The 27,285-nt window shown below is 38.0% G+C and overlaps 1 protein-coding gene across 2 annotated transcripts in view; it reads left to right on the forward strand.

The window, feature by feature from the left end:
- The window catches only part of LOC121917344 (DNA endonuclease RBBP8-like), a 72,219-nt gene that overhangs the window by 18,766 nt on the left and 26,168 nt on the right, over positions 1–27,285 (forward strand). Inside the window, exons 2-10 of one of the 2 annotated variants that reach the window (XM_042443249.1) lie at positions 2,620–2,843; positions 8,556–8,598; positions 12,815–12,910; positions 16,950–17,062; positions 17,966–18,041; positions 19,365–19,516; positions 22,653–22,763; positions 24,292–24,380; positions 25,264–25,343. In XM_042443249.1, coding sequence (XP_042299183.1) covers positions 2,732–2,843; positions 8,556–8,598; positions 12,815–12,910; positions 16,950–17,062; positions 17,966–18,041; positions 19,365–19,516; positions 22,653–22,763; positions 24,292–24,380; positions 25,264–25,343 — 872 coding nt within the window. In that variant the 5' untranslated portion in view covers positions 2,620–2,731. Of the gene's footprint in view, positions 1–2,619; positions 2,844–8,555; positions 8,599–12,814; positions 12,911–16,949; positions 17,063–17,941; positions 18,042–19,364; positions 19,517–22,652; positions 22,764–24,291; positions 24,381–25,263; positions 25,344–27,285 lie in introns of both variants that reach the window. The other variant, XM_042443248.1, reaches the window with a different exon arrangement.

A 27,285-nucleotide genomic window follows, 5' to 3' on the forward strand; every position in this document is an offset into this window, starting at 1 on the left:
GCTATTTAGCTGTTGCATGCATCCTAAGAGGCCAGAAGCCGCACCAACGCCATTCTCCAGTCCTAAGGGCTAGAGTGCAGCTTGGCACAGCTTCTGGCCTCTTAGAAGCATGTTTCATTGAACAGCATACCTCCAAAGTGACCCGAAGCAGCTTTATTTTGGCTTGTCGTTCGGGCTCATCATTTCATGTCTCCTTAACTTGAAGAATAAACCAACTTTACACCCGGAGCAATGTATTTTTCTCACCAGTATGTAACTTATGGGAGCTCCCATGTAAGGCACATAGGGCAAAGGGCTTCAAGATCAGAGACTGTATGGTTTTCCAGACAGAGCCTGGTATTTCCCCCTGAAAACAAGAAATCTGTTTCGCCAATGACTGGATCTTCAGAGTACAAAATTTGTTCAAAATGAGTTCTCAGGAATATTTCTTGTCACACACACACACCCATCACTTACTCTAAAGCTGCAATGGTATTCAGGCTGTTTGTTTTAAATCTGATAAAATTCAGTTGAATGGTTTCTAAGAAAAATGCATAGATCAGTCCGTTTATAAAAAAAATACATCTGCTGTGCCCGTTCTTCCATATAGCCAATACCAAAATGTTTATCGTAACGTCAACTTGAATTATATTTCTAGTAATCCTTATATAACATTGCAACATAGTCTTGCTTGTTTTTGTGTCCAGTTAAAAAAGCTTCTATTCTTAGTTAGAACAGAGTTGGTGGGAATACTATTGATGATTTTCTGTTGTGTTTTATACATACCAAGATAAAGGTTTAATATATTTGCTGGAGCATCTAGAAGTACTGCATTGTAGATACAGTAGTCCTCTATAGGAGTCTTGTTTTCCCCAGCTCTTCCTGAATACCCAGGTTTAATATTTCAGCACTGATAACCGCCGACATGGCCCCTTATGCTACACCTGGTCAGCGTGAAGTAATAGTCCTAAATGCGGGTCAAGAGCAATTATTAGAAGACAGTTTTCATAGCCAAGACCCAGTCAACTTTGTTAAGTAGTACAAGACCCTCGTAATTATTTTCTCCTTTTGCTCTATTCTTAGCATGTCATGTGCACATAGCCAACCTGATCCTAATCGTGTCCCTGGTAGTAAATGCTCTTATGTTCATGAGAGGTATTTCCCAGTAAGTATGCTTAAGTTGCAGTGTGCAGCCTGACCTCAGCATATATTGAGGAAAACACTCCCTTGAGTTTAGTGAGTTTACTCCCAGGTAAGTATGAATGTGAGTCTCTTTTTATTTGATGCCTTATTGCTATTTGGCTTTAGAAAAAGTATTCAGCTGTCTTTTCTAGGTTCCATACCTAAAGTAATATCTAAAACCCAGAAATGTGCCTGGAAACTTTTATAACCTTTATCCCCCTAATTTATGGGTTTAAATCAAATGTGTCAATTCAGTTTAGTATTTATGGAGGATATTTAAGCTTCAGTCAGTAGTACACATTGACTATGAGCAAGTCCCTCTTGAAAACAGTGGATTTTTTTTTCTAGCAAGCATACACTAAGACAACCCTGTTGTGTAACATTCTCTCAGTTCAAGACCCGGTAAAGGGGGCATCTGCCTTATGTTTAAGCGGAAGATAATGAGGTTTTATAACCCAGTGAGTTCATAGATAAACTGGAAGACGAGCCTCAAAATTACAGCCATTCTGAAAGAAGACTGGATTAGGAACATACAGTACTTAATTTTATTGGATTTAGTATTGCTACTGCATTGTATCCTCCCATAGTTGCAGTTGTTATTATTAGAATTCTTTCTTTGCATTAATTAATTTATGCTAGATACAGGTATGGCAAGAAATCTTGAACTATTTGAGAGACAGCAGCAGTAGAAACAAGTAGCATGTAAAGATAATATTAACATAGAAAGTTCTGATCCCTCCTCTTCCCAAACTTTTATGTGTAAAATGTATACATGCATTGGGTTAAATATTGAATTTACTTAAATAAAACTGCTCTAATTTGAATGATATGGTTTTCTTGTTAAAGCATGAATATATATGAGTGTGTGAATGAAAGTACATAAACTAAATAAAATAGTTTTATTCATATACTACATCAAGTATGGGGGACATCCACATGTAGATGTAAAGGGTAAAAGGTTTGAGAACCACTGCTGTAGGCTGTATCTCAGAGGAAGGAACTGGCAAAATACCTCTGAATATTACTTGACTAACAAAACCCTGTGAAATTCTTGGGGTTGCCATAAGTTAACAAGCAGCCTGAAGGAATGTACCCGCAAGCCTCATTGAGTCCCAAAGTTGAGGAAAAGGCTGGATATATGAATGAGTAAAGTTATTGTGTGTTTACCAGTTTACTTTATGAAGAGTACATTAAGATGGCTAAAAGTTAACTGTTTTCTGTTTATGTAACTAAGCCATCCATTCTTTTATTAAGACTATGACTTAACGACTGTGCCTTCAATAATTCTAGCTGTCCATGTTTTGTTACTGTTTTAAAACTTTCAGAGAGGCAGTTACAGTGAGCTGTAATACTTTGGCTAAGATCTGAAACAAGAAAGTGCCTATGATATTTTTCATCCACTGTTTCACATTATATTTCACTATACAGTACTTTAACTTTGTGCACTTGTCATTGCAGGAATTCAACAATCTAGAGGAAGAATCTTAATAACTGTAATGTAAACCTAAAAGAGAGACAAACAGGAACAGCTACAGAAACTCAAGTGGAAAATTTGATACAGAAAGACAAAATGAGTATTTCTGGAGGAAGCTGTGAAAGTCCTAATGCTGCAGAACCAACTGCTGACTGCTTCAATGAAATGTGGTCCAAGTTGAAGGAATATCATGATAAAGAAGTAAAAGGTAATACTGTAAATGTTGATCTGGGCATTAAGAAATTATGTTAAGGACAGTGGAAAATTTATGAATAATTAGTGAATTAATTGCCTTTGGAGTTGCACATATGTAATTTTAGAAGGAAAAAAAATCTACAATGCCAACAGAGAAGTTATACTAGTTTGTTTAGTGTCTTTTGCAGTTTATGTGGCTGAGGCTGAATATATTTATAACACGTGTTTACCAAACAAATACAGTATGATTAGCCCCTCATCAGCTGACTTTTGTGTCTTGTGTATTCAGCAAATGTGATGAGAACATAACAAGATGGCATCATATGGTGCGTGTTGTATAAATGAATGTGATTTGATCTTGTTTGAATGCTTAGTCACGTAAGTAGAACTTTAAGTTTTAAGATGTCTTGGAGTGTTCAACATTGTGGTAATTAGAAAAACTCTTTTCTCATTTATCTGAATAACCTGGTGGTGTTGCTGAAATTTTGAAAACAAGCTCTTGAGTAGATTGAATATTTTATATAATGAGGGTGTTTCTAATCTAAAAAAATACTGGTGTAAAACATCTTTTCACTCTAGTGCTGGACACCTGCTGGCAGAACAGCAGAATCTGGTGGAACATGAGAGGGATCTTGCCTTCCCATCGCAGCTCCAAGTGTCCCAGAAATCTGCATCTGCAGCGGGGTATTTTGGGGGCAGGGTGTTACAAGGACTGCAGAACAGAGGAAAGAAGTTTTGTTGTGTTGGGGCTGTGGTATCAGCATGACGTGGTATGGCCTAAATAGGCAAAAGTTGAAAAAAGTGTGTTCTACATAAACTTTAGAGAAGATTGTTAATGCTTGGGATGCAGAGATGACAGCAAAACCACAGTAGATTGCTGTGATGTAGACCTTGATGTAGCCAATTCCACAGAAAAAGTTTATGCAGTTTAATTCAGAAGAAAGTTCCACTGTATTCGATTGAGTTTGCTCTCTAGTTGGTGTGTTTAGGATAACAGCCTCAGTCATTTCTCAATATTAAAGAATTCATCTCAGAAATGGAGTTGTGTGATAGGCACACAGTAGAAGCTATAGTTTGCAGTACATTGTGTATGCTCAGAGAATTGCCCAATACATATTCAGAAATTCCAGTGATACTAACTGAAATATTGTGATGCAGTGGACAGGAATTACAACCAGTAGCACACTTGACCTAGTTGGCTTAACTTATAGCAGGAACAGATACAGCCAAATATTAGAAACTTGGTGCAATTAATGCTGCTGCCAGCTGCAGTAATCACTGTCTGCTAGGAATGTTGTAGACAACAGCAGGTGAAGTTAGGTTCTAAGAGGCAAAACTGTGTGCAAGAGCATGTAGTACTACCTCAAGGAATAATTAAAGCTGCCCCTGGCTAACTTATGCTATGAGACAACATGGATGGACAGTTGTTTGATGGATATGACCCTAACACCTTAGGAGGAATCCTAGTATAAGATGGCAAGGACAAAATATGGGCACTCTGGCTTGCTTCAGAAGAGTATTAGAACTTAGATGTTCAAGAAAATGTTGTGCATTCCATGGGATATAAATTAAGTTTATTATATTTATTAGGTTTATCGGTACTAATTATAGTTTAGAAAGGTAATTTTTATGCCTCTTGGCTACGTTTGTTTCTTAGCTGACTTTTTTTTTTTACCGTGGGTGGTATGTCATCAGCAGGGCACATGCTGAGGCATTGTCACCACAGAATTTAGCAATCTAAAGAGTGTATGTTTGTCATGGAGCCAAATGACAGAAATATGAATTTTCAAATAATAAACTGCCTAATTATTTTTTGTAATGCTCAAAATTCAAATTTCTGAACTTTGAACAAATAGAAACTTACAGGTGTCCTTTCAAAACACATTAGGATGATAAGCCTAAATATACGATACTTAGGAATAAATCCCATTGAAATAAACGACTTGCTTTTGAATAAACCTAGTAATGATTGGCTGTAGGTGTGTCAGTTTAGTCTTGCCATAAGACAGACTTTTTCATGCCTCAACCTTTGTTACTGGCTGTTCCACACAATGCTTGGTGAAGTTAGATCCTGTATGATTACATCAAAGACATGCCTGAAGGATAGTTAATTTTTTCAAAAGGTGTGGATCCTCCAGTAGAACCAGGTATGGTGATATTTAAGATACATTAAATGCAGACTTGTCTGGACTTTGTTTGTTTCTGAAGTCTATAAATAAGAATTAAAACTGACTCATGAATTTTAATTCTAAATGTCAGCAAAATATATCTTATATGAGACTGTAATCAGAAACATAAGTGCCAAAAACTTACTTCTAATTGTTGTACTGTGTCTTTTGGTGTGGGTGTGTTTCTCTGAAACCCTTACTTTTTACAGTACCGAAAACGACAACTTAGGCCTTTTAATATCTTCATACTTTTACTAGACCATGGCTCAGAAAAACATGCTGTAAGAGTGAGCATGCTGTATTTGGTTCAGGCTGTATTGCCAAAATGCAAGTTTCATTTTCTGTATGAAGGTAGACACCATTTTCTTTCTGTTTTTTGGAATCATTGCTGTGTGTAGATGAAAAAGGAAGCCTGTTGAGGAAAAAAAAGACATAGGATATTAAAACAACTATAAAAGTGATGCCTGAGGTGGAGCTACACATTATATTTACCTGTAATGATAATGTAGTAGGAAGATTTTCAGAGCAGATTGAGAGAAAAGCGTGTTTAACATTCCTTTTGTTACTTCTTCACCCAGCTAGTTTTTTTCCTGTATTCTGATCTTCAGTGTTGTTGTTGACTTTGATTTATGAAGGCCCCATGCATGATAGACCTCCAAGTCACCCTGTCATCAACAGCCGTGCTCAGGTCTTGCAGACGGGGCTTCCTTGATTGAGTCTATTCATCTGAAATGTGGTCATCCTCTTTTCCTACTGCCCTCTACTTTACCAAGTATTATTGTCTTTTCTAATGAGAGGTGTCTTTTCATGATATGTCCCAAGTATGATAGTATCAGTTTAGTCATCTTGGCTTTTAGGGAGGGTTCAGGTTTGATTTGCTCTTGGGTGCATTCATTTGGCTTTTTACCAGTCCATAGTATCCATAGAACTATTCTCTAGCACCATGTTTCAAATGAATTGATTTTCTTTCCTTCAGCTTTTACATCCATACGTAGAAATACAATGGCATGGACAATCCTAACTTTAGTATTCAATTATATATCTTGAGACCTCAGGATCTTGTCTAGTTCTTTCACAGTTGTCCTTCCTAGTCCTAATCTTCTGATTTCTTGACCCCAGTCTCCATTTTGATTGTTGACTGAGCCAGGGTATGGAAAACCTTGAGCTATTTCAGTGTCTTCCTTGTCAACTTCAAAGCTATGTAAATAATCTGTGGTCATTATTTTTGTATTCTTAATGTTCAACTGCAAACCTGCCTTTGCATTTATTTCCTTTTTTCCCAGTAATTGTTCTAAGTCTTTGTTATATTCTGTTAGTAGTATGGAGTTATCTGCATATCTCAAATTGTTGGTGTTCCTTCTGGCAGTTTTCATATCCTTCTTCCTCCAAGTTTAGTTTAGAATGGTAGTTTGTTGTAGTTTTACAGTAGTTCTTATCCCGGTAAACAAGCTGCTCGGGTGCCACAAGAAACTACCATTCCCAGAATTCCATAGCATTGAGCCATGACAGTTAAAATGATGTCAAACTGGATTATTTCTGCAGTGCAGATGCAGCCAGACAGCTGGAACATGTAACGGGACCTCCACTGAAGATGTCAAATCCCAGACAGGCTCATATGTGGGGAAGTAGGCTTTCCTGGCTCCAAACCCTCTTCAACTTTATAGGAGAAAACCAGCACTTTGAACTGAAAGTGAAATTATTGTATTACTGTTTGAAACAGCTCCAGGGACTCAAAGATGAAACTTGGACCCATTTCAGTGTGACTTTTCAGTAACCTTCAGTGCCAGGAATCCACAAATTTTGTCTAGTCCAGAAATAATATCTTGGCCATGAGAAGGAGGAGGTGGAAGATTGCATGTCACACTATTTTCCCTTTTCGTGTAGAGTTAGTCCTGTTTGTGAATAAATAGACAGCAGTAGGGTGATGTCAGTCCAGACTCTGGTGGCTCATATTTCAACAAGCAGTAAATTTGCCTGTACTGGATATCATATATAGTTAGTCCTCTGTATCCATGGATTCCTTAACCACAGATTCAACCATCCATGGCTTAAAATATTCAAAAAAAATATACATTCCAAAAAGCAAACCTTGATTTCTCCATTTATTTTAAATAAAGGGCACACTTTTACACAGTAATGCATTTAGTGGGACTTGAGCATCCATGGACTTAGTGTCCACGGGAGGTCCTGGAACCAAACCCCAGGGGATATCAGGGGCCCACTGTACTTCAGAAAAGCAGATTTACACTTCAAAAGTTTTACATGTGGGTCCTCCTGCTTTCCCCCTGTGAAGGCTTTGCTAGCAGTGATTTTTAAATCAGCTTTAATAATAATAATAATAGGATTTATTTTATAAATAAATAGCTTTAGCCAATATAGCAGCTGTATCTTTTCTGCAAAAAACCCCAAAACCCTAACTATGTGCCCCCTGGTAAACTGTTGAGTAAGCTATTATAATGTCTTGTTTGTAGGGCTGCCCTTGAAGGCACTTAAGGAACTTCCACTTGTTCAAAACATGGTAGTATTAGCTGTGTAGAGCAGCGGTTTTCAAACTTTTTACCCTTGTGACCTCCTTTCCACACAGAGAGAGACACACACACGCTTCATATAGTCTATGAATAAAAATATTTTGTTTGTTTGGTGTGCATATTTTCATCCACTCATTCATGAATATTCATATTTTAATATCTTATAAGGAAACAGTTCTCCTTCTCCTCTCCCCCCCCCCCCCCCAGGAAGAGGCTCCAAGTTCCCCCCTTGTCTTTCTCTTCCCCTTCAAGACAGAAAAGGTTTGAGAAACAGGGGAGGAGGAAGAATAATTAAGGCTTTCAAGTCTCTCCCTCCGCTCTTGAGCAACTTTCATTCCACCCCCCACCCTCCTGTTCTGCCCCACAGTTTGAGAACCACTAATGTAGAGTATATAACTCCTATATTGCAAAAGCTTCTGTGTCTGCCAGTTTTTCTGTGTTATAGTAAAGATGTTGGTTTGGACATTTAAGTCAAGAACAGCTTGGGTCTGGGACTTCTGGGCAATCATACATTGAAGTTTAGTGAGGAAAATGTGTAGGTACAATACTTTTTGTGATAAAATTCAGATCTGTATGTAGCAAAGTTTTCAGTGGTGGCTCCCCACTTATAGAAGTCTTTAATCCTGTATACTAGTTCTATCTGATTACTGGAAAGCCATAATTCTACTTTATACTTAAACATTTGGACTGTAGCTAAAACTGAAAAATGTTCTTATTTTGGAATTTTAAAAATATCTTGTAGATTTGTTTAACTTTTTCGAAAAAAACATATATTGGACATTGAATTATTAACTGGTTTTGTGACTATACTGTTAACGGGCTCAAGAACTAAAATAACAGAAAAGCTAAATATACATTCTTAATTTTAATTTAATTTTATTTTTTAGAAATACATTCAGCAGCAAACCTGTGGGCAACAATTTGTTGGCAGTGTTAATTTCTGCATATTTTATCTTTCTGCATATCTTATCCTTCATTATTTTGTCAGTTAAACTGCTTTTTAATCCTTACTTTTCTGGTTTTATTTAGGCTTACAGTTGAAGATCTCCAAATTAAAAACAGAAAGGTGTAGGTAAGTATCCCATTATAAATATCTAGATTAGATGGAAATTAATGCATTTACTAATTTTTAAATGTCTTCAACATGCAAATATGTGTACATGTATTTATATGTATGTATATACATATATGCACATGTATGTATTAGCATACATCTTCATGTATATATGTATTCACACGCCATTAACTAAGCGTAAGGTATATACTAGTGGTAGGGCATCTGTTGTCTTCCACATGTTAGTGAACTACTAGCATGGGCCCTTGCCATTCTCCCTTTTGCCGGGCGGCTTCAGCGTAAGCTGAAAGCTGCCTATAATGAACCCGTGTATGGCGCAGGCTCACTGTACTATCATGATCAGGGTTCAGGTTGTATCAGACGATCATTTTTTGGGTTCCACTCTGGGAGAAAGGCAGCATATAAATGAAGTAAATAAAATAAAATAATTATTGATTGCTCAACAGTGCCCAGGCTGAGCAGGGTTGAGGAGTCAAGCAACTTCTGGAGGGAAACATATCCCTCAGTTTTGTGCTTTGGTCATATTTGTTCCAGCATAATTATACAAAGGTTATTTACTTGCATGTGCTTTGTATGCATGTCCATTTGGCTCCTAAAAGGTTAGGAATTCTTAAGTAACCTGGTGCAAACTGCACGAAAACCTAAATAGGTGCAATTTCCAACTTCATTTCAGATTCTGAAACTATATTATTTTAGGGTGTAGGGCTGGAACTGGAGCTTACCCAGCTCCAGCACTAACATCAGGCCTGAACAGACAGGCCAAAATAAAACTGCTTCAAGTCACTTTGGAGGTATGCTATTTAGCTGTTGCATGCATCCTAAGAGGCCAGAAGCCGCACCAACGCCATTCTCCAGTCCTAAGGGCTAGAGTGCAGCTTTGGCACAGCTTCTGGCCTCTTATGAAGCATGTTTCATTGAAACAGCATACCTCCAAAGTGACCCGAAGCAGCTTTATTTTGGCTTGTCTGTTCGGGCTCATCATTTTCAATGTCATCCTTAACTTGAAGAATAAACCAAACTTTACACCCTGAGCAGAATGTATTTTTCTCACCAGTATGTAACTTATGGGAGCTCCCACATGTAAGGCACATGAATGGGCATAAGGGCTTCAAGATCAGAGTACTGTATGGTTTTCCAGACAGAGCCTTGGTATTTCCCCCTGAAAACTAAGAAATCTGTTGTCGCCAATGACTGGATCTTTCAGAGTACAAAATTTGTTCAAAATGAGTTCTCAGGCAATATTTCTTGTCACACACACACACACCAGTCACTTACTCTAAAGCTGCAATGGTATTCAGGCTGTTTGTTATAAATCTGATAAAATTCAGTTGAAATGGTTTCTAAGAAAAAATGCATAGATTCAGTCCGTTTATAAAAAAAATACCATCTGCTGTGCCCGTTTCTTTCCATATATCAATTACCAAAAATGTTTATACTGTAACGTCAACTTGAAATTTAATATTTCTAGTAATCCTTATAATAACATTGCAACATAGTCTTGCTTGTTTTTGTGTCCAGGTTAAAAAAAGCTTCTATTCTTAGTTAGAACAGAGTTGGTGGGAATACTATTGATGATTTTCTGTTGTGTTTTTATACATACCAAGATAAAAGGTTTAATTATTATTTGCTGGAGTCATCCTAGAAGTACTGCATTGTAGATACAGTAGTCCTCTATAGGAGTTCTTGTTTTCCCCAGCTCTTCCTGAATACCTCAGGTTTAATATTTCAGCACTGATAACCAGCCAGACAATGGGCCCCTTATGCTACACCCTGGTTCAGCAGTGAAGGTAATAGTCCTATAAATGCAGGGTCAAGAGCAATTTATTAGAAGACAGTTTTCATAGCCAAAGACCCAGTCAACTTTGTTAAGTAGTATCAAGACCCTCGTAAATTATTTTCTCCTTTTGCTCTATTCTTAGCATGTCAGTGTGCACATAGCCAACTGATCCTAATCGTGTTTCCCTGGTAGTAAATGCTCTTATGTTCATTGAGAGGTATTTCCCAGTAAGTATGCTTAAGTTTGCAGTGTGCAGCCTGACCCTCAGCATATTATTGAGGAAAACACTCCCTTGAGTTTAGTGAGATTTACTCCCAGGTAAGTATGAATGTGAGATCTCTTTTTATTTGATGCATTTTCACTGCTATTTGGCTTTAGAAGAAAGTATTTCAGCTGTCTTTTTCTTAGGTTCCATACCTAAAGTAATATTCTAAAACCCAGAAATTTGCCTGGAAACTTTTTATAACCTTTATCTCCCTAATTTATGGGTGTTAAAAATCAAATGTGTCAATTCAGTTTAGTATTTATGGAGGATATTTAAGCTTCAGTCTAGTACACACTTGACTATGAGCAAGTCCCTCTTGAAAACAGTGGGATTTTTTTTTCTTAGCAAGCATACACATAAGACAACCCTGTTGTGTAACATTCTCTCAGTTCAAGACCCCGGTAAAGTGGGGCAGTATCTGCCCTTTATTTTTAAGCGAGAATGATAAATGATGGTTTTTATAACCCAGTGAGTTCATAGATAAACTGGAAGATCGAGCCTCAAAATTACAGCCATTTCTGAAAGAAGACTGGATTAGGACATACAGTACTTAATTTTATTTGGATTTAGTATTGCTACTGCATTGTTATCCTCCCATAGTTGCAGTTGTTATTATTAGAATTCTTTCTTGCATTAATTAATTTATGCTAGATACAGGTATTGGCAAGAAATCTTGAACTATTTGGAGGACAGCAGCAGTAGAAACATAAGTAGCATGTAAAAGAATAATATGTAACAGTAGAAAGATAAGTAGTATGTGGGATTTGTCAATTGCCCACTTTCTGTTATTGAAGTAAACCCATCATCACATTTAAACCTTTTTCCAAGCCTCAGGCAGCCCAGAACAGTCGCCATTGCATTTAGTTTGGCTCATGTTGTATTGTACAATTTTCAGTCTGCTCTGTAATGCCTGTCTTGCTTTGGATTCCTTGCTTCCTGTCAACCTTCACCACCCCTAGAACAGCATCAGTTCTGCTTTATTAAGGCCGGTTACAGACCGGCACTTTAGTGCGTGACGAGCACGCACTAGGGTTACAAAAGGGCGGTGCTTCCACACCACCCTTACCCTAGTGCGTGCTTGTCACGCACTAAACGGCAGCGGCCCTTCCATACGGCCGCCGCCGTGAGGACGTCACAGCCGCGCCGCCTCTAGACAGGGCGGCGCGGACGTGACGTCCTTGCTCTGCGCCAGGGCGCTTAGTGCGCCCTGAACATGGAGCAGGAAGGAGCTCCGTTTTGGAGCTCCTTCCTGGTTTAGTCCGCTGGGCGCAGCCGTCAGACGGCTGCGCCCAGCGGACTAAAAGAGAAAGGGGCCAAGCGGCCCCTTTCTCCTTCTCCCCGCCACCGCGGGGTGTCCTTGGGGCTTGAAGCCCCCGGGACACCCCTTTTCTGGCTGTGGGGAAGCGGCGTTTTGCTGCTTCCCCGCAGCCTGAAAAGCGGTGGATCGGGGCCTCAGCAGCTGCCATTCTGCACACTGAGGCCCCGATACACCGGGGAAAGGGGCGGGTGCAGACCGCCCCAAATGGGCGGTCTATAACCCGCCTAAGTCAGCAGGCCCATGCACAGTTATCTGAGAATAAGATCAACGGAACACAGTGGAACTTAACCTCTGTGTAAACATATATAGGGGTGCATTGTAGACTTAGCTGCTACAATGGCAATCCTAAGGTGACCCTATCATGGGGTTTTCTTGGCAAAATGTATTCAGAGGAGGTTTGCCATTGTCTTTCCTTGGTCTGAGAGAGTATGACTTGCCCAGGGTCACCCAGTGGGTTTCAAATTTAAATCACATGAAAACCCTTTCTAGTGCAAAGCCTTCCTTGACAGACATGCATCAGAGAACATATTTTTTTGTGGTGTTCTGTGCTATCATTTCACTTTTTCCAACTCCAAAAGAATTACTGATTCTGTTTATCAAATTCATGTTTTACAATGAAAGCTGCCCAAGCTGTAACCATGTAACTAATGTACGTATACTGTATTGTATTAGAGATGACACATTTTATTTATTAGTAACTGTAGTAATCTATTTCCAGGGGGACAGAAATTTGACACAGTGCTCAGAATAAGAACACATTGCTATTTGTTAATGTTGAACTAATATGGTTTCTGCTTAATGAAAATATGTCACAAGTCAAACTGTTTAGTAATGTATGTCTACTTGTACTTAGGGATGCTGAGAGGCTTGAAGAGTATTACACCAAAAACCAACAGCTTAGAGAGCATCAAAAAACACTGTACGACACAATTACGGTTTTAGAAGATCGGTAAGTGGAAATTAGCCTTTTCTGCTTGTAATATTTAGCCATCATTTTTTCTTTATTCTCAACCTATGATATTTAAGGGGATGCCAACTTGTGATATTGCAGGATCTTAATATGTTAAGCTGCTCACATTATTATGGTTTATTTATATAAGCACTGTAGAGTTACTACACAACATATATTAATACCTGGACAGATATTAATTCCTCTATTTCTATTATTCCTCTATTTCTGGCCAAGGCAGCTTATGGGCTGCTTGACAAGCCTATCTTTTTGGACTGCAGGTCTCAAAATCCCCCAGCCAATCACATTCTTTGTAAATAAAAAACAAACAAACATTTGGTCCCATTTCTCAGAGCTGTTTATGAGATGATATTCTCTACGCTCTAAAAATTGTTGGGGCTTTCCCACATTCTAGATTTTGGAGTACCATATATATTCATGTACAAGTCGACTTTGTCTATAAATCAAAGGACGATTTCATGGTCAAAATCCTGGATTTTGATATGACCCGTGGATATGTCGAGGGCAAAACTTTGGGGCTATACGAAAGATCCCTCCTTCTCCTTCTCTGGACCTCTCCCAGCTAATTCCCAGGTGCTGGAGGAGAGGTTTTAAATGGGGAGTTTTTTCCATAGGAATCCAGGTCTTGCAAAACGGACTGGAGAGATGGTTTTAAATGGGGAGTTTTTTCCATAGGAATCCAGGTTTTGCAAAACGGACTGGAGAGATGGTTTTAAATGGGGAGTTTTTCCATAGGAAGCAAGGTCTTGCAAAATGGACTGGAAGGGGAAGGAACTGGTGTTAAATGGAGATTGGGGCATCAGGCTTGCTTGCTTTAGGACCTTTCTAAGCACTCCTGGTTTATTGACCCTTATATAAGTCTACTCAGAATTTTAGGGTCAATTTAGGGTCATTTCTCGACTTATAGTCAAGTATATGCGGTAGTTAGAAAAATGGTTATATGTTTAGGTTTTAGTACGGAATTTTTAATAGGAACATATCAAGATTGTCTTCTGTTTGATCTCCCAGAGAATCCAAGGAAATGTAGAAATCAATTTCAAACTGTCACAAATACAAAGAGTAAAAACTCATGAAGATCCCATTCTGATAGTCATCTTGCCCTCTTGTAATCTTGTAATGTCCTGCCAGGACTGATTGAATCTCCCCCTGCATTTTCTTTCACATTGGTTGAGGCCATAGTATGTTTAATGTCGGAAAAGTTCTTTGTATTAGTTGTGGGAGGAGCTGTAGGATCCCCTGCATTATTTCCAGGTTTGGTTTGCCCTTTCCCAGCATGCTCTGCTGTAGCTAGAGGTTTTTAGTTTTGGAGCAGTCTTTGCTGTGAGCAGGCAGAGAGATGTCTTTTTGGTGGCAAACAGGCCCAGATAGCCGGAAAGGGCATTTCTTACACTTTAGCTATTTTAGTTACCAAGTACTCAGCCAAATTAGTTACCATCAGCAAGCGAATAAAGGAATTCAGGAGCTGAAAGACCCTGCATCAGCTCCATTGAGAGAGGAGAGCAAACCAACATCAGACCCAGAAAGATGACATCCGGAAGATTGCTGAAACTGTAAAGTATCTTTTATTTAGAGCTGGGGAGGAGAAAACTCTTTATTTTTGTCCTTTAAATTAAATTTCCCCCCCCTTTTGAACTTTACATTCAGCTTCAGAGCCTTTTTTGGGTAAAGAGTTTGATCTCACCAGGGTACCGGCGTTGCACACCCAAACCTGCCACATCTCAAAGGCTCTACTCATTTTGACTTTGTTTACTGTATACAAAACTGAGTTGGAAATAGCTCAGCATTTTTTTTTAATGGTGATTGACCCTGTATAGTACTATTTTGAGTTTTATAACAAGAAAGAAGCCTTGTGATTTGTGTTGGGCATCTTTTTGGCAAGGATATACAAGTAAATTCAGGGAGTGGTATGTAATCTTGAATGGAAAAAGTGCAGATAGATGTTCCAATATGTATTTTCTAACCTGATTGTAACAAACCACTTGTTCTTCAGAGTAAAGAAGATCTAATATTGGTGTGACCTACAAAGGAATTAAGTCCATTAAGACTTAAGCCTATCATAGGGTTTTCCTGGCAACATTTGTTCAGAAGACGTTTGCCATTGCCTTCCCCTGAGGCTGGAGAGCTTGTGCTTGGCCAGAGTCAGCTAATGGGTTTCATGACCTAGCTGGGAATCGAACTCTGGTCTCTAGAGAGGTAGTGTATCACTCAAACCACTATACCACACTGGCTCTATAATGAAACTTACTTCCTGGTAAAATTAACAAACCAGTGTTTTATTTATCTCATAAATGCTGTTTCGTACATCAATCTTTGTATTAACATTAATGCTGTTAAGTAACTTTAACTGTGGCGCGATACATACCTGCATTTTGTAGCGTGCCGGCAGCGATACTAGGATTAGAGAGCGTGCACCATTCAGAGGCTTTCTAACCCTAGTACGTACTCCGTACGTCAAAATGGTGGCGCCCTGTACAGATGGGTGCTGCCATTTTGACGTGACAGACGCTTAGCGTCCACACGTCCTGGCGCCTTTGTGACACTGCAAGTGCGCCATTGGTGCATTGCGGCGCCACAAGAAGATTTTTGCGGGTTCTTTTTGTTCCGCGATGGAGCTGCGTGGTTTGTCTGCTGCAGCTCCCTCGCAGAGCAAACCAGGGCGATAGGAGACTGCCCTTTTTGGGCGGTCTGTATCCCACCTGCGTGTCTGACAACGTTGTCATTTTTGGATTATTGTATCTTGGCTTAATTAACAGGAATATTAATTAACATGTTGTTCCTTGACTCTTTTCTTTATAGTGTAAACAAATCAAGACCTCCCATTAGTTGCTTTGGCACAAGCCAGGATATTAAACCATGCTTTGAAACAATTGTTAATTAAATTTATGATGTTACTGCTGCTTGCATAAAGGAAGATTCTGATGAAAAGTCTCACTGCTACTATGAATGGCTTCAAGCTCTAGCGCTGCATGCAGAAGTCACCATTATTGTAAATGTCAGTTCTTCCCCTTAAACACAGCCAGCAGCTCCTTGTACAACACTCTAAATAATCTAGATTGTTTGGCCTTCTAAATTGTTTGCCCTACTATTGGCATAGTTCTGCAGCTGACCTTTTTATTCATGTCTTTAAAAGCTTTTAATAAAGGTTTTGCGGCCATTGTGGTGTAGTAGTTTGAGCATTGGACTATGACTCTGGAGAAAAAGGTTCAAATCCCCACTTGGCCATGGAAACCCACTGGGTGACCATGGACCAGTCACATTCTCTCACCTTCAGGGTAAGGCAAAGGCAAACCCCCTGTGAACGAATCTTGCCAAGAAACCCCTGTGATAGATTTGCGTTAGGGTTACCATACATTGGAAATGATTTGAAAGCACACAACATCAAGAGGTTTGGAAGATTTTTTAAAAAGTCTTAAATGGAAGGTAAACAAGAGTTGGATGTTTCTCACTTGTTTTTTATGTATGGAATTGTGTTTTTGCTGCAGTAGAGTATAAGGAATTATGCTACTTGTAAATGCTTTACTTTACATTAGTTCCATCACAAGAGGAAATTATTAGAGAACATATCTCAATAAAAGAGGATTTATACTAGATAAAGCAATGATTGGATTTACAAATAAGCCTTTTCAAATGGTACCCTCCTATAAATTCTTCAGGTGATCAGGCAAGAAGGAATAAGGATATACATGAGAAGGACTGTTTCATTTCCACAGAACATTGAGTGGATTTTTTCACCAAGTAATCAAAAACTGAAATTATCCCAGAACCATGTATTACTAACTATAATTATTGCAGTTACCATTTATAGAACAATCCTACGGTATGTACAATGAGTTGGAGGTACATCTCATAATACTTATTTTATTATAAGTACACTTAGGAAAACCGTCTTAATATGTTTAGTTCACTTTATTAAATATATCAGCTTGTCCAAAGTCTATGTGTGGATTTAGCTAGAACTTTTAAAATGTATTATCCTGATCTAACAACAGATAGAAAATCCATTTTCTAATTTGTATAGGTTAAGAGCAGGATTATGTGATCGTTGTGCAGTAACTGAAGAGCATATGAAGAAGAAGCAGCAGGAATTTGAAAATATCCGACAACAGAACCTTAAGCTCATTACTGAACTGAGTGAGTTCTCTGCTATAAACATTACATTATTTCTCACATTTTTGTCTTTGCTTTGTTGCTATTATATCTATGAAGTTACTGATGGACCATTAATTCTCTAAAGGAAACAGATGACAGTCTTATACCTGCTTACACGACATTTTGTGCAACATAATGGGCTTTATTTTGTATGGGCATTTATAAAAATGTGCTGTTAATCTCTTATATTTTAAACTGATAAAACACTTCTCAGTTTCAGAATTGTTCATATTATAACAATGTTTATTTGTTTGAAATGCCAAGGACTGCCAAAATCAGATATAATTAAACTGTAGTTCAAGAGTTTTTCCTTGGACTTGACTTTATCAATAGATATTGCTTGCATTCAGAGGTTTCAGGTACCAAGCCAAGCTATTATTTGCCAAGTCATACTGTGACTTAGTATGACATCCACCACATAAACCCATCCATCAAATTAGGATATCAGACCATGGTTTAAAGATGATTATATATGACAGTGTGTGGTCTGTCATCGTCTGAATTCTGACATTGTAGCCATTGTGCCACCTGAAGAGGCAGTATGTGCCCTAGAGACCAGCGTGCACTTATAAAGTTAGTTCTGAGCAGATGGAAAGATCAGTGCGATCAACACATTTTTTATGTTGTCGAGCCATTTTTATTCTCTCTGTAAAGAAATATTCTCACATAACGCAAAAATAAATTAGTTTTATTTATTAGTGAATTTACAGTTGGATCAATTCAACTTATAAGTGACTGATTAGACTGCTTTGTTTAGAATGAAAACAAAACAGATTGAAGTGCAAGTTCATGCATGTCTCTGACACTTTTTATCTGATAAACTATGGTGTATATAAGTTGTGTGGTTTTTTTTTCCTTTTGGATTTTTTTTATCACATATTACAGTGAATGAAAGGAACAATTTACAGGATGAAAATAAAAAGATTTCTGAACAGCTTCAGAAGATGCAGCAAAAGATAGAGTGAGTACAGGGGTTTCTCCCTCTGTTTTTTGTGTGTGCTAAAATAGATAGACTAATTTTCTTGAGAGGAAAGAGAATTCCCATGGGGTAATGCTAAGATATGAATTCAGGAGAACCTCCATATCCCAGCACTTTCCAAAAAACAGAAAACACATCAAATATAAGAAAATCCCCGACCTCCCACCCAAGCCCCCCTAAAAAAATCTTTGTTGGCATTGAATTCACTCTCAAAATGGTGGTAGAAAGTGACACTTGGAAGCAAAACAGACAGCTCAAAAAGGGCAGATTGGGGCCGCCCCAGTCCCCCATACACGCAGCCCCAATCCGCCCCACCACCACAGTTCCAAAGCAGCTTCTGAAAAGGAGTGGGTATTTTCCCACTCCTTTTCAGGAAAGCTTTTCCAACTTGGCTTGAGGGCAGCTTCTGCGTGGCTTGGGGACATGTGTCATGTAATCGCCAGACCACCAAGCCATACGGAAGCCAGCTATTTTCACTTGTCTGTTTCAGGCCATAGTTTCTTCCATTTGCCACTTTTAGAGGTACTCTGAAAAGACTCAGGTATTTTGGCTTTGGGCAGGGATTGGTTCTGGGGGGAAATTGGACCCTTTCCCCTGAAGAGTTACCCACCCCATGCATCTTTTGGAGGACCAAACAGTGGCTGTGAGGGAAGGCAGGCAAAATTGCTATTGTTGAAAGAAGGCAACAAACAGCTCCAAACAGCTTATTTCTCCAATAACTGACTTCTGGGGTGTGTACTTGAAACCAAAAATTCTGAGAAAGTTAGCTGAGAAATTGCACCACATGGAACATCCTGGCTCTGAAGACAAACCCAGAAGCCAAGAAATAGGTTCTTCAGACACAACAGGAAGGATGGTGACTTTGTCTGCCTTCTCTTGCAACTACTGACCTTCTTCCTGATGCCTAATAGACTAAGCATCAGGAAGATTGCAGCCACTGTATTTTTTTATAAACCTTCCCTGAATACAGTATGTGTCTGTATATGATGTGCCTTCAAGCTGTGTACCAGCTTATGGCAACCTGGTGAACTTCATTGGATTTTCTTAGTCAAGGAATACAGTACTCGGAGGTGGTTTTGCCAGCTTCATCCTCTGAAATATAACCTACCACGCCTGGTATTCATTGGGAGTCTCTCATGCAAGTATTAACAAGACATTACCCTGCTTAACTTCCAAGATCAGACAAGATCATCTTTAGGGTATTTAGGCCTTCCCTAAACTTACAGGACCAAAAGGATATTGTGGAAAGTGGGAGGAATAGTTACAGAACTTAAATTTCTTATTAGTTTTGTCTGTTTTTCTTAGAGAAGAAGAGCAATATATGGAAGGTTGTATTCCAGGTTCACCTGCTCAGTCCCTTTCACTTTCAATGGTTAATCGAATGCGCCGAAAACGAGAGAGTAGGCATGTCCGATACACAGAACAAAAGTGTACAGAACAAACTGGAAAACTTCATGGTATAGTCTTTTAGAATCTTTCTTTCTCCTCTAAACTTGTCAGGAATATTTATGTCAAGAATGATAGAGTATCCCTTTAATAATATAATCATCTTAAAGGGATGAGGCCAAAAATGAATGTGTGCATTACTTAGTTGACTGTGTTATTTTTTAATTTTGTTTTTATTTCTTTTAGATTTATTTGTTTGTTTGTTTGTATTACTTGTTATAAAATTAAACAATTTTATAATAATGATGAGTAGGTAATTTGGTGGGCTTTTTAAAGTAGTACAACATTTTCTCCTTAAATTGTAATATCAGTGCCAAAAAACAAACCATGTTACATGTCTCTGTGTTAATAAAAAGCAGCGGCCAAGTTGTATTTTCAGGAGATTCACAATGAGTACTCCATATATTATATGAAACTATAAATTCAAAAATTCTTTCAGAATACAGATTTCTGTAGCTGTCTCATACCACCACCTAATGGACAAAACAAGGATTTCAATCCTGCCATATCCACATAGACATAACAAGTTACATGAGAATTTTAAAAAGAGCAACATAGAGCCAAAACACATTGCAGAAATAATCCAGTTTGAGACCAGTTTAACTGCCCTGGCTCAATGATAGCGAATTCTGGGAACTGTAGTTTTGTGAGACATTTAGCCTTCTCTGTCAGGGAGCTACAATTCCTAGGATTCTCTAGAACTCAGCCAGGGCAGTTAAAGTGGTCTCAACCTGCATTCTTTCTGCAGTGTGTTTTGACCCATAGATTTTATATTAGTATTTTAAAAAACTTCAGTCACTGTCTTATTGTGTGTAGTGGCAACATGTCTGCTGCTTGCCAAAATTATTAAGGTGTGAAATGTCACTTTATGGGAAAATAAGTTTTAAAAATTCAAATGCAAACCTATTTTGTATATGTACAACACCCTACACACATTTCTGCTATTTAGTGGAGAAAAATTAAGAACACTCACACACAACAGCTAAACTGTGGTATAAAGGACAGAGTTTTCATTGTCTTAGTTTTTAAAAATGCCTTTAAATATGGGATAGGATTTTGGAGAGGGTACTATAGGTGTGATCCAAACTGAGTGGCACAGCTAGAGCTATTAAATGTGGTTACTGTAGGCCTTAATGAGCTCTCTTTCTTCACTTTGGTGTTCCTCTTCTGGAGCTCCTTGTATAATAATAATAATAATAATAATAATAATAATAGGAGAGTCGTAAATACTTCCTATGTTTAGCCGTCCTGTTTCCCCCCATTCATGAAACAATGTTATTCGTTTTTCTTATTTATCATTTTTCTCATCCTTCCCAAAGATGCTTTGCTCTTACGGACAAGTTACTCCTCCTTGGAGGATGAGGAACCTATCCAGGAGGTGAACTAAGCAAGTGGACTGATGGCATATATGGGCTGTACATAGCAAATATAGTGAGCTGCACCCCCATCCATTGAAGGGTTGGCAGGGGAAAAGGAATTAAATTATGTTCTGATCCCCTTCCACAAATTCATTGGGGGGTTATATGATTTTGGTTGTCCTGTATTTTTAATTCTGCCTTGTAGTTTATCATTTCCATTGCTAAGAGTATAGTCATAGTGTTTTATGAATTTTATCAAAAGACCTGTTGCAAGTACGGTAAGCCTGGAAAGGCTATGATACAGAGTCTGGTTTTTCTTTTTTCTATTTTTATTGACCCCATTCAAAAGATAAAGATGCTAATATTGATGTACAGATTCACAGCAGTTTCTGGAAGGACTTACTAGGAAGACTTCATGGAAGAAATGGACATGTAATAATTGTCAGTTGTAAAGAAATGATAATCAAATGTCTCACCTAAAAAAGGAGGTGGAATGATATAAGCTGTAACTTGCTAAAATATTGATATGTTTTTATTAGCTTGTTACTTTGTATTTTCTTAAATCAATAAAAATCTGTTTACAAAAAAGTGAATGGTAAACTTTGCACATTTACCAAATTAACTGAGACACAGTGATCCAAAGCTTTCTCTGAATATCCTGCAGAGGGAGACTGGTTGGATTCCACACCTGTTGTATTTCAGCTGACTGGCAAATAACTTTTTGTATAGGTGAGCCAATTGATCTCACTTGTTTTTGTATAGTGGCTGCTGCATATTTTATTGACATGTTCTTAGACCATACTTTATTAATATTTTATTAATTTTATGTTTGAATTATATTTGTACTATTTAACTGTAAACAACTTTTAATCTCAGTCATGGAAAGAAGGCAGGCTATAAATTAAGAAAAAAGAAAATGAATAAATGAATTGTTCTTTGATAACTCATTTCAGCTTTGAACCAATACCTTTTATGTTCATACATAAGCATTACTGTCCACCGTTTTTTATAAGCATAAAGAATAGTCAGATTCCATCACAGCAGACAGGAATTTAGTGAATTCCTTGGGATGACAGCAATAGAATTATAGTGTCTAGATCAAGGAAGTAATAGTGCCATTCTATTTTGTTCTGGTTAGGCCCCACCTGAAATGTTGTGTCTAGTTCTGGGCACCACAATTTAAAAAGGATGTTGAGAAACTGGAGCGTGTCCAAAGGAGGGTGACTAAAATGGTGAAGGGTCTGGAGACCATGCCCTATGAGGAATGGCTTAGGGAGCTGGGGATGTTTAGCCTGGAGAAGAGAAGGTTAAGAGGTGATATGATATGTGTAAATTTACAGCGCTTTATAAATAAAGGTTAATAATAATAATAATAATATGATAGCCCTGTTTAAATACTTGAAGGGATGTCATATTGAGGAGGGTGGTAGCTAGTTTTCTGCTGCTCCAGAGACTAGGACCTAGAGCAATGGATGCAAGCTACAGGAAAATAGATTCCACCTCAACATTAGGAGGAACTTCCTGATAGTAAGGGCTGTTCGACAGTGGAACACACTCCCTCGGAGTGTAGTGGAGTCTCCTTCCTTAGAGGTCTTTAAACAGACGCTGGATGGCTATGTGTCGGGATGCTTTGATTGAGATTTCCTGCATGGCAGTGGATTGGACTGGATGGCCCTTGTGGTTTCTTCCAATTCTATGATTCTGTATATTTTAAAAGATTGTCATTTGCATTTAAATATTATAATACTGAGGTGCTGTATGTGATTCTGAAAACATTTTCTCTTTCTAGAGCTTGGGAAGATCCCACTGTCCTCCACTCAAAGACATGCTCATCATGGAGAAGAAATACTGGTAGCTGATACCTGTGCTCCACAGTTGTCCCCAGTATCAAGTAAATATAGTATGTTTTTGGCATCGTATATTTCAATTTAATATAGAGAAGGAATACATAAAATTGTGCTTAGATAGCTCTCTCTGGAGTGATATTTTCTGTTTGCATTTGTTGGCGAGAGATAAACAATAATTCAGTGCTTAATTATTTCTGTGGTGACAGGAGGAAACTGAAGCCATTACACTCAGCAATTCTTTTATATAAGTATTCTATTTGATAATGAACTCTTCAATTTTTTAAAGAAGTGTTACTGCTCTGTAATCGAGGAATTGATATTTTCCTACACAACTTTTCAGTTTTTCTTGTTACAGAAATATCTGTCATCTTTCATCAGATAGAATGAAGGAGATTATTCAAAGCAATTCATTACTCTTCTTTGGGTATTCGCTTCCAAATGCCTGACTAGCCTCCAGAAATACATGCAAGTAGCTCTAGTCCTTGATGACAGTACACATACCAAGATGATTACTATCCCCATTTTGGAAATCACACACACACACACAATTGAGTTAACCCCCTTCAGACTCAGTGATGCTTCTGTTTGGTAGCACAGCTGACAAGTGTAGCATTGTGGAAGGGGAAGTTAGGGCTTGTCCTACTTATTTCTGGATATTTCTTCCTGCATTGAACTCCAAAGAGAGCTATTGAGTTAAATGTGAACAGTATTGAACTAGAAATACATTAATATATTGAGTACATTTGGTGAACCATGGGACCACATGAGATTACAAAATCCAAATTCCAGGTGGTAATTTTGACCTTTAAAGCCATTTATAGCTTGGGAACCATTATATTTGAAGGACTGTCTCTACCCACAGATGTTTGGAGGACCTCCTCCAAGTGCACCTGCCAACTGAAGCAGAGATGGTAATGCTCCAGCTGTGGGTTGCTTTCCACAGGGAGGCTTGCTTGGTACCTGCTTGGTATCATGTTGGTATTGGATAAATATTTGTTTTCAGTCCTTTTAATCTGTTTTATCTTTCATGTGGTTGTTTTTGTTTTTATTGGAAATAAATTTGATGGCCACTGTTTGATCAGATGTGTTCTGTAGAGGATTGTGTGAATAGAAAGGTAAATATATAATATCTTGCTGTGTTTATCAGCAATTCAAATGTGTTTAATTTAATCTCATCTACTCTCTAACCTCCGCTGTAACACATTTGCACAAAACACCTCCCTGCCAATCCTCTTACTTAAAAATTACTTCTGTCTAATGATCTATTTTAATTAATGTTATTCATATCTTTCATTAGTCATTTATCCATCATCTCACCTGATCTAATGGTTTGAATCTGTTGTTACTCTGATACATGTAACTGATAATTGAAGCTTTTAGATTATGACTTTTTGATATATTATTATACATGTATTGCAATTTTAATAAAGTAGTTTAAAAAACAATTCACGTGCTCTCTTGAAAATATCAATTTTATGAACTGCTTTTAGATCTCTTTCACTATATAAAGTCTAGTAGCAAGAGTGGAATACATTTTATGACACATGGTGTGATTTGGCAATTTTTTTCCCATTGGTGCAGATGAAGAAGTGAAAGGAGAGTGTTCTGATAAAAAAGCACCTTTTAATTTGGCTACAGTTGTTGCAGAAACACTTGGGCTTGATGAAAATGTGAGTATTACTTTTATGATCTGTCACAAATTGACAATTAATTCTTTTAGGGGGAGAAATCCTTAATTCTGCTTATTATACCAAATGATTCAGCAAAGTAAAATATAATTTAAAAAAATACCACTGTTAATGACAGCAATGAAAGGAATTGACTATGAATAACAAATTGCATAATTGCTAGACTGTCTGAATCTTTGTGTCAGAAAATGTGTGTGTTTGTACGCACACACGCATGCATTGAAAAATTAATGTCCCCTTGGTAATATTTCATTGTTAGGGGGAATATAGTTTAAAATATCATGTCATACTTGTCTAGTAATCTTGTTTTAGGAAGATGAATGAGAAAGGCTTAGAAAGGCATAGTTCACTAGAAAACATATTGCTAAGAGTTGGGATGAACGTGTGGCCAGCCAGACTCAAAGAGTTTGTTTGGTTTTGGTTTTTTTCTAAACACTGCAACACATTTTTGTAGATGGACTATAATTTGCTTATTAATTGTCGTGATGTAGTTGAAATGGAATCCTTTGATTATAGGTTCCAATCATAATACAGTTTTTATTATTGCTACTGAGAGTGTAATCACATAAGCACACTGTTAACCAGTTAATGGCTGTGTTTACAAAAACAAATGTCTGTAGTCACTTTACTAGCTCCATGAACAACTAGTTATTCTGTATATTCCAATCAGCAACTGTGGTTTTAATGCAGATCCAATTCCACTATGTGATTGCTGAAGTTTTAACTTTTTAAAAAGGGCTCTGTGTACACAGGTCTGATTTGTTCCATTGGATCTGAGTGGGTGTTGCACTCTATTTTTTAAAATGTGCGTAGTGGGGACGACACAGTGTTTGAATTCTTTGTAAAATTATGCTGTTTTCCATAGGGGCCTCAGAAAAAAGCACAGGGAGATTCCAGAAAAAATCTGCTTCACAACTGTCCTAAAAACAGTGTTGACAACTTGGGGTGAGTTGTAGAATTTAAAAATTGAGAAGCCTTTCCATAAGTTCCCTTGCTAAATGGGATGAGATTTAAGAGCAGGGGTCGGCAACCCCCAGCCCGCGGGCCGGATCCGGCCCAGCGAGGCGGTAGGACCGGCCCCAGCCCGGTCCTGCCGCCGTCAAGGCCGCCACTGCTTAGGCTAATGCGGGCGGCTGGCCACCAACCCACCTCCTCCTCCTCCTGGGCAGCGCTGCCCTCCTCCTCGTCCCCAGCGCTGCCCTCCTCCCCCTCCCCAGTGCTGCCCTCCACCTGGGCAGCACTGCCTTCCTCCTCCTTCCCAGCGCTGCCACCGCTGCCACCCACAGCGGGGCTAGGACAGAGGAGCTCATCCCCTTTGGCCAGCCAGCCATTGGCCAGCTGGCCAAAGGGGACGGGCTCATCTTTCTTTGCGCGCGCGCAGGCCCCACTTCCCCACCCACGCGCAGGGCTTCCCTAGGAGCCTTTGTGCAGAGGAGGAGGATAAGGAGGAGGTGAAAAGGTGAGTCATTTCAGGTCTACCTTGGGTTTTTTTTAATTAATTTTTAAAAATATAAAATACTTATTTTTGTTTTTTATTTCATTATTTTTATTATTGCTTTTTTATTTTACTTCATTATTTTTATTATTGCTTTTTTTATTTTACTTCATTATTTTTCATTATTGCTTTTTTATTTCATTATTTTTATTATTGCTTTTTATTTTATTACATTAATTTTATTATTAAATATATACACTCCTGCCTTGTTTTTTTTCATTATTTTTTATTATTACATATATGCAAGTGCATTTTCTGTGTATTTATGGTGCTTTGAATGCTAACAATCTGGCTTTCTTGGACAATTATAGTGATGATGATGATAGTGATAGCAGCAAGCCTCTGAGGCATACCCAATGTAAATTCTGTCTAGGAATAATGCCCAAATGTCCTCCATTTTGATCATGCCTAAGAAACATGCATTTACATTAACATTTTTTAAAAATCATCAAATTTTTTCGCATGTCCTCTATTTTTAAAAATGTGCCCTACATTTGAAAATGTTTTCCTATATTATTTTATTCCCTCCTCCCCCCCCCCCCCCCCCCCCCCCGTTATCTGGGGGACAGCAACCCAGCCCCTGGCTCAAAAAGGTTGCCTACCCCTGTTAATTTAAGAGCTATCAAGGATAGGACCTTCTCAGCCAAGATGCTGATCCTAGTTTTGTTTTTTTTTATTAACTTTTATTGAGTTTTAAAAAACATTACATCACAACATCACCACAAAACAACATTATATCCTAAAACACAAAAAACAAACTAAACATACACCAACAAACAAAAACAGAAAACACACATAAACCTCATTCTATCTTAACAGATACATAAATTGACTCCCTGAATTCCAACCAAGTCATATAAGACCAATATATATCGCCATTTCTATATTATTATTATAGGATAGGTTCAATTCTTCAAAGTTTGTAAATATTCCCATGTACATTTTACCAACTATCATCTGTTATATACTTTCCAAATTTCCTCTTCCTCTTAAAATTAAATTAAATATTTTCTCTATCATCCTTAACTTTATATTCACTGAAAAAGTTATAGAGTGGTTCCCATATCTTCTCGCCTTTTTCCCAATCTTGTCTTCTTAAATTATTGGTGAGTTTATCCATCTGCACCAATTCCAACAGTTTAGCCAACCATATCTCTACTGAGGGACAGTCTGCAGCCTTCCATTTACTTGCAAAGACAATTCTAGCACTCATGGTTGCGTAAAATAAAAATTTCCCATACTTCTTTTCTAACTCTTCATTTTCACATATAGTTAATAAATAAAATTTGGGATCCACCTGTATTTTAGCTTGGGTTATTCTCTTTATAACACCATGTATAGCTCTCCAGAATTTCTTGGCCCATTTACAATTCCACCAAATATGGTAGAATG

Source organism: Sceloporus undulatus, unplaced genomic scaffold (assembly GCF_019175285.1).
Source record: "Sceloporus undulatus isolate JIND9_A2432 ecotype Alabama unplaced genomic scaffold, SceUnd_v1.1 scaffold_15, whole genome shotgun sequence".
NCBI lineage: Eukaryota > Metazoa > Chordata > Lepidosauria > Squamata > Phrynosomatidae > Sceloporus > Sceloporus undulatus.